The sequence below is a fragment of the Pavona decussata genome, unplaced genomic scaffold (genome assembly GCF_977016875.1).
Source record: "Pavona decussata unplaced genomic scaffold, jaPavDecu1.1 SCAFFOLD_128, whole genome shotgun sequence".
Lineage (NCBI taxonomy): Eukaryota > Metazoa > Cnidaria > Anthozoa > Scleractinia > Agariciidae > Pavona > Pavona decussata.
In genome coordinates this window covers 534,447-546,890 of record NW_028145542.1, presented here as the reverse complement: position 1 = coordinate 546,890, position 12,444 = coordinate 534,447, and the positions used below count along the sequence as shown (strand labels likewise).

Below are 12,444 nucleotides of genomic sequence, written 5' to 3'. Positions count from 1 at the left end.
TACAAGACTTCCGTGGAGATACATCACTGCTATATGTCACACACTAACGCTATTGCTTGCTTGTGGAACCGCAGCAAAACGTTGAAAAGCTCCCGTTGCAACTTAGGTCCCTGCTGTATGACATCGCTCAAAGAGATCCCCTCGCACTTGGCTGACGCGTCAGAAACAGCGCACGTCTCCGTCGTTGCTTTTTCCGGCCTTATAACAGGAAAGTGTGGTATGTGGCAGGACCCAATTGCTTTTTTCTCTGTTTTTGGGATCTTCATTACCCAACCTTTCTTCTGGTTCCTTAGGAATGCATTTCTCTGTACCGCTCAAGCGTCTCCGGGCTGTCTCATAGCTGTACGGTAACACTGACCGGTCGTCTTTCCAAGGGAAACGTGTTCGATAGCCTCCCTGATCAGTACTATTTACATCCCCGATACATGTCCATCCGAGGGCCGTTAACCATGGAACTGTTTTTCCTGGCTTCCCTCTAACATCCCTCACTGATTGATACCGATGAAAATGCCGACGATTGGGCGTGGTCCAAGGTTAAGTAATTCCTTTTAGATGCTCCCACTTCCTCGCGTATTTAGCCCAGTTGATTACTCCAATGTTCCCTGTAACGCGTTCTGCGATGAAAGCTGCTAACTTACATTTATCTTTCCATCTACGCTTTGAAGTTTTAGTTCGAAGATTTTTGTCTCGAAGCTGTCGGTGTGACCATTTAGAACGTTAACAGTTACTCTACGGTCCTCCCCTTGAAGTCCTAATTCAGCTGCTACATCACTGTTGATGTATGTCTTACTACTAGCGTTGTCTTGTGCCATTTTTGAATACTAGTGTTACTTTACTCAGTGAAACATATTCGCTTCTATTTTTTTTTTCATGTGCATTGCTGTTATGTGCGATCTCTGCGGTAAGACCCGTGTGGACTCCCCTCCGTGGTATCTCTAACTGGAGCTTCTTTTGTTTCATCTCGATGGACTTGTTAGGGCTGACGATTGTAGCTGTCACTCCTATTACCGTTTCTTGCAATCCCCGGCCTCCCCTTTGCTTTACAATGTAGCGCGCCTGTTGTGCGTCCGTTCAAACCACAAAATCGGGACTGTGGGAACTATATTCCGTGGTGGGTCTCTCCTAGGCATCTGTAGCAAAAACGTCGTTGCGCCGCTTTCAGCCACCTTTTTTTCAACGGTTATAACTTAAAACTCGTCGCACTAAATGGGGTGGTTATTTCCAGAGACTCTCCATTTGCGGCGCCTCTTACTAGGCCAGATTTCTCTTAGGGGTACTGGAATTGCCCCATATCTTTCGAAGCGTCTCAGCTAGTACTATCTGGAATTCCGATTCTTGTATAACCCATTGTCGTAATCTTTCAACAAGCTGCTGTTTCTTGTGTTCAAAAATCCATCGATGGTACTTCCTCTGTAGCTTATCATAAACGATCTATTTCCCAAGTCCTAATGTTGGTCAGCCTCTTAAAAGTTAATAACTGCGATGTCTAGGATAACAGCGAACTTATCTATATATTTGACGTTACCGGCACGGATTAGCTTCCAAGTAGAATACGATCTGTCGTCTTCTTCCTCCATACTTTCTAATCTGCTCTTAGCAGCTTCATAAGCAGACGTTGAATGATCCAAATTCTCAATAACCCTTAACCCTTCGCACGATAAGTACTGTCTGAGCTACAGTAGCTTGTGTTTGGGAACCGCAGTTGCTGTGTCGATACGGGCTTGAAAAATACTGGGTGCTGATCCTTTGCTTAGTGGACCCTCTGGCTGTGGTCGGTACCTGATGGTGTTTTCCGAGTCTTCCTGTCGTCTAATTCTGCTTCTAGTCCGAGCTCCTCACTGATCTCTATCTTCAGAGCTAACTGGTTTTCTTTGACGTTTTCCTTGGCGATCTGTTATGCCTTTTTATCATTTCGGGACCGACTCTCAAGCTCTCTTAATTTCTTGAGCAAATTCTTCTTCGACCTCCTTCCTTCTTCGCCCCAATGGCTAGCTCTAAACTAAAAACCCTTAGCTGCTAATCTCTCAGCGCGCTCTCGAGCCTTTCTCTCTTCGACGTGTAAGTCTTCACATCTCTGGGAAGCACAATATACGACACTAGATGATTCGCAGATATTCGCCAAAATATGAGGATTTTTGTAGAAAAAAATTGGGTCGTTAGGAGCACTTTAATTAGGTGAGCTTGGCATGTTGTTAGTATCAGTTGGGGCTGGAATACATAGTTTATGACAATCGGGAACTTTGGAGTAAAGACAAATTACACATTACATGTGTTGTTAGATACACAAGTCATTCGAAAGCCTCGTTTAATGTACATTCGGAAAATCTTATATTAACCTTGTCTAGACTGGGCTTCTTTTATTTTTTGTCTTCTGTGGCTGGGAAGGTCTGGAGGTGGGGGGAAGGTGATTGTCCCCCCTCTATAACAGTGGGAGTATATGACAGTGAGACTTAAAGAATAGATAGTACGTTTAAAGACGTCTCCTTTGAGGTCCACAACGCGAAGTGATGACGTCATTCCATGTGGTAAGAAAGGTCATAATTGCCAAATGGCGGCCATCTTGGATTTCTGGATTCTTAAAAAACCTTCAGGAAAGCCGCGAAATTGAACGAAAAGTAATCAAAACCAAAACACAAACAACGTTATGAGCTAAACATATTTAAAAATACGGGAAAAAAAGTGTTGTTTCTTCATTTTAAAAAGGATTTTTTCTATTTTCTCAAAAAAAAAAATGCCTGTAAAAAATGGTTGCCACGCATCTACGCAAGGCTACGAACACTAACGGCCACATTAAATTTTTTTCTGGATAAATTTCTGAAACAATCCTAAAGTTTAAGATAGTTGGCTCAAATATTTTAAAGACATTTAGGTTGAAAGTCGCCGTGGCAACAATCAGCACTCCCAACCACTCCTCGGACTAGATAGGGGTAAAGTATTTAAGAAAGACTACTTAAATTGGTATCCTCTATATACATGATGTTATCAAAGATGTTACCAAAGTTTCACGAAACAAATGCATGTACTTGGCTAGCAGAATCAATCTTTGGAGAGTGAAAAAGTGCAATAAAACTCTCATCATCGCAACCGAGTTCATTAAGAAACCAGGTTTTGGAGCCTTCCCTCTCCACCAAGTTTAAACCAGTATTGACTTACTACGTTGCTCCGATTAAAATGCTTTGTTCCGCAGACATGAAGGCGTTAGAAAATAAATTAAATTAAAAAAATATTTATATTAACAATATATACTAAGAGAAGAAAAAGAAATACAGTCACCTAGTAGCCAACGCAGTAGCAGTAAGATAATGAATGGTGGTCTTTGTGTTGTCGGTGGGTTTTTCTAAGCAGGCATTATAATGTTTAAGAAGTGTGTTATAAAATGCATTAATGGAGACCTAGGTAAACCTGCTTTTCACTGAATTGGTCCATTTTAAACTAACCGGTGATGTTAAGCTCCCTTAAATCTTCAATTCCTCACCGTCGCGCAATTTTGTATCCTAAAGTTGTCGACAAGTGTTTCGTTAGATTGTAAACCTTATTCCAGTAATATATACTTCAGACATACAAGTCACATATTACCTGTTGCTCTACTCGGTGTCGGGGACACTGCTCCGTTTGTGGTTGGTGTGGTTGTCCACGGAGTCACATTGGCTATTAAGAATCAAATTGAAAAAGAAATAAATAGAGAAATCTTGTAAACCAGTTTGTCAAGGTAGTGCAGTTGCAAACTTATCCGGGATGCTTGTCAGAAAACCGCCTGGTATTTGATTGCGAATCGACGGGGAATTTAAATGTGGCAGTTCTTGACAAGTACAAACAGATGTTCTATAATCCTCAGTATCGGGGGCAATCAGGGGCGATCAGTCAAATATTGGTTAGGTATTTTCTCTACATGTATCTAAATGTCATAGAGGGCCTCTCAATAACCGGCACATGTTTATTATATTTTCAAGTAGTTCCATTTATTTTAAAAGAAGAACGCTCACTTTCTGAGAATCTGTTAAAGTTCTCCAAACATTTGTGAGCTTAGGATCGATTACTAGCTGCTGTTCGCGAAATGAGTGCACGCTCATCCCCGAAGAGACAGTTGGACGCGTCACCTTGGCATTGTTAATTGCAACCAATGATAATCTTGTTTGCCTGAATCGACCAGGCAACTTAAGTTACATAAATTAGCTGCAAGGGGGATATGGTGGATTAAGTGGATAGTATGCGATCGTGTTATTGAGAAGTTTAAGATTCAAAATCTTAACGCTGTGCAACGGGAATGGTTGAAAAAGTTGGCTAAACATGTAAGATGTATTCGTTATATTATTTTACCGACACGATTGGGGAAGTCTTTAATTTTCCAAGCTGCACCAATGGTTTTTGATGTCGTGAAACGGTAGAACTTACAATCCATAGCTGTCGTAATTTCGCCTTTGATGTCGCTGACAAAGGATCAAGTCGAATTTTTTAAACCTACAAGGGTCACCGACGAAAAATCCAAGCCAATAAACCAATTAGCAAATGCCACAGCGCATGCGTACAAAATGGAATAGAGAAGCTAATAATGAATAATGGCTAATAATGAAAAGAGAATTAGCAAATGCCACAATTAGCAAATGCCACAGCGCATGCGTACAAAATTGAATAGAGAAGCTAATAATGGCTCATAATGATAAGAAAATCTCTTTTAGCATATTAATAGAAACTACATTAATGGAGAAATTGTTTTTAATCGAAATGGTACTTTTTTAAAACTGAACTGTAATGGCTTGCTCTCTTAAAAGTCCTTAAAATTTCAAATTATTCATCGTCGCTCAGTTTCCATGTGAAAGTTGTCGGCAAATGTAACATTACATTTTGAAAACCGAAATTTAGTAATATATACTTCAAAAAATACAAGTCATATATTACCTGTTGCCGGAATCGGTTTCTGAGACGCTAATCTGTTTGTGGTTGGTGGGTTTGTCCGTGGAGTCAAAGTAGCTGTTAAGAATCAATAAAGAAACACAATAAATAGAGGCATCTTGTAAACAAGTTTTTCAAGGTGGTGTGCTTGCAAACTTATCCATGATACCTGTCAGAAAACTACCTGTATTTAATTATGGATCAACGGCACCTTTAAGAGAATCTGTTGAAGACTTCCAAACATTTGTGACCCGAGGGAGCGACCAACATTTTTCTAGAAAAATATTAATATAAATACATAAAACACATATTTGAACTGCGGATGGAAGATGAAACAGAAGAAAGATCTTCGCAGTTTTTCGTTTTAAGCCGCTGCGTAGCATTGTTTTTGATAGCTAACACAGTTGTCCCTCTATTGCTGCAGTCTGCTTGTAGGCGTGCTTGTTTCCTGACCTCTTTCGTTGCTGTTTCATGATATGATCTACTGCCCATTCATATTTTTTCCTCTCCAAATACAAAGGTCCTTCCCACCATGTGTCCTTACTCGCTAACTCCTCTACTGATAAGCCTCTTGTTAGACGATCAGCTGAGTTCTCTTCAGTTAACAATATCTTTACTGTTGCGGACTTGTGTGAGACTTTACTTCTCCAATTCTGTTTCCAACAAATGGCTTATATGTCCTACTTCGGACATGTATCTAAAATAACACTTTCATGATATCCGACCAAAACGTGATTTTGCGAGTTGCAATCTTCAATGCTTTCCATATCGATACACTTGTCTTAATCCTAGAATTGCGCCCATCTGCTCTAAACGAGGGATTCGTGTGGCTGTAAGGGGTGGAACTCTTAACTTGGAAGCCACTAGGTGGACCGAAAAAAGTTCTACCACTGTGCTCATATTTTTAATACACTACCGCTCCATACACACTTGATGAGGAATCTACGATTGTCTAAACGGGCTCGCGGACTTTAAATTCCTGTCCACCGGCTGAAAACAGCGCGATCTTAATTTTCACTAAATGCTTTGGTTCATTGTTGAACCACCACCTAGCCTTCTTTTCCTGTTACAACTGAAGCGACTCCTCACTAGTCGATGCTCGTGGTCCAGATTTCTTGAAACAAAGCCTTTGCTCGAAAGGTATATGGCGTCCAAAATCCCAATGGTTCGAAAAATGTGGTTATTCTTCTCAGGAAACTGCGCTTTATTAGTTCTTACATTTGTACACATCTCGAGGTGGATGCAATCGGAAGATGAACATGTTTTTGCTCTCTAGCCATAGTACTCCAAGTGTCTTAACAGAGGGCAGCTCCCCCATTATCTAGATCTACTCTCCGCTGCTGGTATCTCCCACAACAATTCTTCTGAATTAGACAGCCATTTACGTGCGTGAATAGCAGCATTCTTCCACAGCGTCGAAAGTATATTATACAAGTCTATGGCTGTCTTATCGTCTGGAACTGAATTCATGCTATCGTACATATATGTTGAGAGATGGTTAGAGATAATATTGCCAGAGATAGTATTGTCACAGTAACCAGTGGAAAATTTTATTGATACTTCTTCGCATGTTCTTGTACGACGAACTGTGGTTGAAGTTGCGACGAATTTATTCCGAACGCCACTCATTTAAAAATTCATATTCATCTGGTACCTTGGTTTGATCGAGCAATCTCCATAAAAGTCCATTATACCGGCTATCTTCTGGTTTAAGACTTGCGCGGAGATACATCTCTGCTATGCCACAGACTAACTCTATTAGTTGCCCGGGAACCGTATCAAACGCTGAAAAGCTCTCGCTGCAACCTAGGTCCCTGGTGTATGACATCGCTCAAGGAGATCCCCTCGCACGGGGATGCCGCGGCAGACACAATGCTCGTCGTCGTCGTTGCTTTGTCCGGCGGAAGGTATAAAGACTCAAGGGGCTTTTTCTTTTTTTTTGGGATCTTCCTTACGCAACCTTTCTTCTAGCTCTTTAAGAATTCGTTTCTCTGTACTTCTCAACCGTCTCAGGGCTGTCTCGTAGTTGTCTGGTCACACGGACTGGTCGTCTTTCCAAAGCAATCCGACTTCGAACCGCCTGCTCTCAAATTTGATTGATCGCTTAAGTTCTCGAGTGCGGTATTTCTCATTTGAAGTCTCAATGCTGTGACTAAGCACCTCCATCTCCAAGAACGTTTGCAGTTTGCAATCTAGTTGCTGCTCTTATCGTCAGCACGTATAAAATAAGTGTGAGCCAAACTTGTTCGATAGCCTCCCTGATGAGTTATATTTGCATCACCGATACAAGTCTATCGGAAGGTCGTTAGCCGTGCAGCTGTTTTTACTGGCTTTCCTCCAACATCCCTCTCTGGTTGATACTCACGAAAACGTCGATGATTGGGCGTGCTCCAAGGTAAAGTAAAACCTTTAAGATACTCCCACTTCGTCGCGTATTTTGCCCAGTTGATTACTCCAATGTTCCCTGAAACGCGTTCTGCAGTGAAAGCTGCTATATTTACATACATCTTTCCATCTAAGCTTTCAAGATTTAGCTCGAGGATTCTTGTCTCGAGGCTGTCGGTGTGACCATTTAGAACTTTAGCAATTACTCCACGGCTCTACCCTTGAAGTTCTAATTAAACTGTTGATGTACGTCTTACCACTGGCGTCGTCCAGTAGCGCATTGACGACCACTCGTCTTGCGCCATTTTTGATTACTGCTGTTGCTTACCTCAGTGCGACATATTCACCTTTAGTTTCTTTCATGTGCATTGCTGTCGTGTGCGATCTCTCCGGTAAGACCTGTGTGGACTCCGCCTCCGTGGTATCTCTAACTGGAGCTACTCTAGTTTCATCACGATGGACGGTTTGGGGCTGACGATTGTAGCTCTCACTTATATTGCCCTTTCTTGCAATCTCCGGCCTCTCCTTTCTTTTCAATGTAAAACGCCCTGTTGTGCGTCCCTTCAAACCACAAAATCGTGACTGTGGGAACGATATTCCGTGATGGGCCTCTCCAAGGGATCTATAGCAAAAACGTTGTTGCGCTGTTTTCCGTCACCTGTTTTCAACGGCTATATCTTAAAACTCGTCTTACCAAATGGGGTGGTTGTTTCTCCAGACTCTGAATGTACGGCGGCTCTTGCTAGGCCACTGGTGTGGAGTACCTGCAAGTGATCTGGTCTGGCCAAGAAAACGTTTGATTTCTCCTCGGGTACTGGAATTGCTCCATATCCCTCGAAGCGTCTCAGGTGGTACTGTCTGGAAATCTGCTTTTTGTATAACCCATTCTTGTAATCTTTCTACGCACAGTCGTTCAAAAATCCATCAATGGTACTGTGCTAGTATTGACTCTGCCATCTTCCTCTGTTGCTAATCATATAGTGATCCATTGCCCAACTCCTCATGTCGGCCAGCCTCTTTAAGGTTGATAACTGCGATGTCTAGGATATCAGCGAACCTCTCTATATCTTAGGCGTTACCCATCGGATTGGCTTAAGATCCCCAAGTTCCTCCAAATAGAGTGCGATCTGTCCTCTTCCTCCTCCATACTTTCTAATCGGCTCTTAGTAGCTTCGTAAGCAGAGGTTTAATGATCCAAATTCTCAATAACCCTTAACGCTTCGCCCGATAAGTACTGTCTGAGCTACTGTAGCTTGTGTTCGGGAGCTGCAGTTGCTGTGTCGATACGGGCTTGAAAAAAAAAATGGGCGCTGATGCTTTGCTTAGTGGACCCTCTGGCTGTGGTCGGTGCCTGACGGTGTTTTCCGAGTCTTCTCGTCGTCTAATTCTGCTTCTAGGCCGAGCTCCTCGCTGATCTTTGTCTCCAGAGCTGACTGATTTTCTTTGACGTTAACCGTGGCGATATCATTGGGATTCGAGTCTCCAGGTTTCCTCTTTCCGTTTCAATTGCTAGTACTTCACTGAGAAAAATAGCTTAGCTTCTAATCTCCCGGCGCGCTCTCGAGCCTTTCGCTCTTCGACTTGTAAGTCTTCAAATCTCTGAAAAGCACAATATTCGACACTAGATGATTCGTCTCGTCCACGTTCCTGTGATTCCGTTTCCACATTGTGAGCTTGGCTGAATTCTTTCTCAATTATTTTCATTTCTTGGGTTGATTTCTTGACGTTGGTGATGCCGTTTCTTTGTACGTATTTATCCGATAACAAGTCATGTCTGCCACCACGCGGTCTAAAAATTCATCCGGTCGCTCTCTTGCTTCACGCACTTGTCGAAGGCTTGGTAAATCCCATTAAGTAGTTGCAGGAGCTTGTGCCTAGCCTGAGTAAATGCTGCTTTGCTTCTCGATTTCGACTGTTTTAGAATCTCTCTGGAATTGTCCAGTACACAGCTGTACTTTTCGCCTCCTTTGTCGTTTTGCTCGTTCCTTCATCTATGTTTTTTTTTCCTTCATCATGTTGATTCAGTTCTGTTATGAATCTTCGCTCAGCTACTAAATGTTTTCCAGATAACCGTACGATCCTTTTCACTTTTCATGCTTTATTACCACGATCCTTTGATTGCAAGGTTTTTTTCCGATCCGCTATTAAGCTCTAACTTTTCACTATAATTACATGATGAAAATAACTGCGAACAATATAACGACAGTAATAACGACAGCAAAACTGTTTCATTGTCTTTTCTTATAGTGTGCTACAGATTACGTAATCCTATTACGTTCCGAGTTTTGAGATGACAATAGGTAATTTTAGATCTTAACGTCGACGTCACTCACGTACTTTTCTGAAAATTTAAAAACTTTCTCGAAAATTCCTGAAGGCCTTTCCAGATTTTCTCTATGTCACTTGCTATTTTATGTTAATTTAGCGGCCTTGACATAGTTCTGTTTAATACTTTAAGTCTTTGGAACACAAAGTTTTGCGTAGTTTCCTAATTTATCATCTCCATTTATAAATAATCAGTTTGCGAATGTTTTCGAAATGTATTGTTTCATTTAAGAATTATTGATTATTGATTATTGATTATTTATTTTTTATTTTTTACATATACAATTTGTTAGGCGCCTTTGATCATATACACAGGCTAATTTGCGCCATACAAATATTAATTATTTAATTAATTAATTATTAATTAATTATTAATTGAAGGCCGAAATCTTTTCAAAAATGTTTATTACCTACGCCACCGCGCGATCGGCTAAAAATGACGAGTTTTACGGGTTGTAATGAAATCAAAATTTTGCGACCTTCATAATTGTTTACTTCCTTTAACCGTATCTAGACCAGGGGAGGGGATGTTTGGAATCTGCTTGCGGTGACTTGGAACCTGAATAGCTTCATTTTTCTTAACATTTGAGCAAACGGCCAGGATATTCAGGACTTTTTCGGAAATTTATCTTGTAACAATTTTGATATCGTCCGTTACTGTTACTGTCCGTTAATTGTCATACCTTTCTAACTTAAAATATTTTGAGGGAGACGGAAAAAAGACCAGTCTAGAAGGGGTTTTGCCTTTGTAAAACTAGATCCTGAAGAAAATCTATGATTCCCAGTTTTTCATGACTACATAATAATTCAATCCACCGATAATAAATCTTGCAAAAACTTGACTTCGCGTTTGGTCAATAACCCTTATATATTTCCTTGTTGTTTTTAACAAAACAACTACAACCCTCGTACTTTTTGGATTATAAGATTATCATCAAAGGAGTGCAATAAAAGCATAACACCAAATCTTCCCAGACACAGCAATGTGATCAACCATTTGTCATCGATATAATGTCTTATCAATAATCATATTACATCACATGATACTACTTGACATCTTATGACACAAAGTCGTTTGCCGTTGAGGACTTAGCCAGTCTTTTAATTTATCGGATTGGCTTTGTCAAAACAATTATTAAGGGACACAACCCCCCTTGCGTGGTTTTTATCTTGTAAAGTTTCTTCGTTCGGTTATTTAGTGTGACAGTGTTGCTCAAAGGTCAGCTGCGGTCTTTCTTTCCTAGCTTTACCCATCCTTCTCTCCCTGGGTTTCATTTTTTTGTACTATCCGCAGTAGTTCAACAAATCTGCATATTCTCTGTGTTTACTAATTTACTTACAATAATTTAATGGTAATATCATGTATGCTCTAATTTTATCCCATGAGAAAAATCGGCTTGACACTTACCTCCTCTTATCCACAGTAAGGAAACGTGTAAAATAAGGGCTTTAAGAAACCATTCGTCCATCCTTGATAAACACTGATTATCACAACATTGGTATTACCTGGCAAAGAAAGGAAAACCTGCAAAGAAGAACAGGCAAATACCCTAAGAACGGTGCCTACTAATAAAAAAAAATGTATTTTTGTGCGGTTTATGACTATGCGGGGACAGCAGATCCTAGCAAGGGTTTTTGAAATCCAAAAATTAAATTGGGTGTAACCACGCAATTTTTAGAGATAATTAAGCAACAGTTATTCTAAAAGACAGTAAAATACAAGGTAATGTATGGCATTTTTATCCAATTTGGAGCTTTATTTTCCTGAACAATGTATAGTTTCCCCATAGTTTTTTTTTGTAGACGGTTATATAAGTAAACTACAATTACAAGTAGCTGTCATTACTGCGATAAAGATCTTGCATCATTAATTAGACGGAAATATTAAATGAAATCGTGTTTTTTGGCAAAGAAAACATTTTTTTTTCTAGTATCAGTGTCTAATATTAATACGAAATGTCTATTATAAAATTTCCAATATGTCAATGAGCAGATTCAAATCATTCTCCCTCGGCCTCCCTCTGATAAGATACTCTGATATTTTAATATTACACCTCGTGTTATGATAAGTCAATGACTAAATGTGTGGGAAATTATCCTCGCTTAACCTTTTTTCTTCTTGTTTTTCTGGTACTGAGCAGCCATGTATTCTATTTCGTCATCATTTAGTGTAGGGATCCCATGAGATTGCACAATCCAATCCCAGAAATCAATGCGAAAAGAAGCAAAGGTAACATCCTTGTCATTGCGACTAAAAGTCCACTGGACTTATTCTTTGCGATTACACGGTCACAACAGGCTGCAATCAGTCATGACCGAAGCACATGGCGGCAATGGCGGCAAGAAAGTTGTCGACCAGTTGCTCATCGACATCTCCACTGGAGATTCTTCTGTCGTGGGCTCACAGAGTTCCGCACGGGACAACATACAAACTAAAGACAGCGGAAAATCCGTTTCTCGAAAGAAGTCAACAGGGATATTTTGTTTGTTACTAGAAATCCTCAATTCAGTATTTAAACTCGGCCGTCAATAGCTGATTTCAAAACGTACCTTTGCTAGAATAGACACCCTTTGTGTAGCTTCGAACAATCCAAAATACAGAATGTGTTTAACCCGTAGCTAACAGTTCGCTTATGGTTAAGACACCGGAACACTAATGCTTCTTTTACTTGCAAATTAAGGCTGCACCTGCATTTCACAGGTAACTCCTTTCACTTGCTCCAATTGGTTTCTTCGTTAATTCGCTCTAATTGCTTTCATATAGAGCCTTACAGTTTGCTTATGGTTAACACACAGAGACAGTCAGGCGTCTTTAACTGACAAATAATAATGGCTACAACTGCA

The 12,444-nt window shown here is 40.5% G+C and overlaps 1 protein-coding gene across 1 annotated transcript in view; it reads right to left on the bottom strand.

Annotated features, from left to right (window-relative positions):
- The window catches only part of LOC146468834 (uncharacterized), a 34,927-nt gene extending 22,483 nt beyond the window's left edge, over positions 1-12,444 (bottom strand). Inside the window, exons 1-4 of the mRNA XM_085124084.1 lie at positions 12,151-12,444; positions 11,009-11,125; positions 4,897-4,968; positions 3,577-3,648 (exon numbers count right to left, since the gene is read on the bottom strand). Of these exons, the coding sequence (XP_084980210.1) occupies positions 3,577-3,648; positions 4,897-4,968; positions 11,009-11,069 (205 nt within the window). The 5' untranslated portion in view covers positions 11,070-11,125; positions 12,151-12,444. The remainder of the gene's footprint in view (positions 1-3,576; positions 3,649-4,896; positions 4,969-11,008; positions 11,126-12,150) is intronic.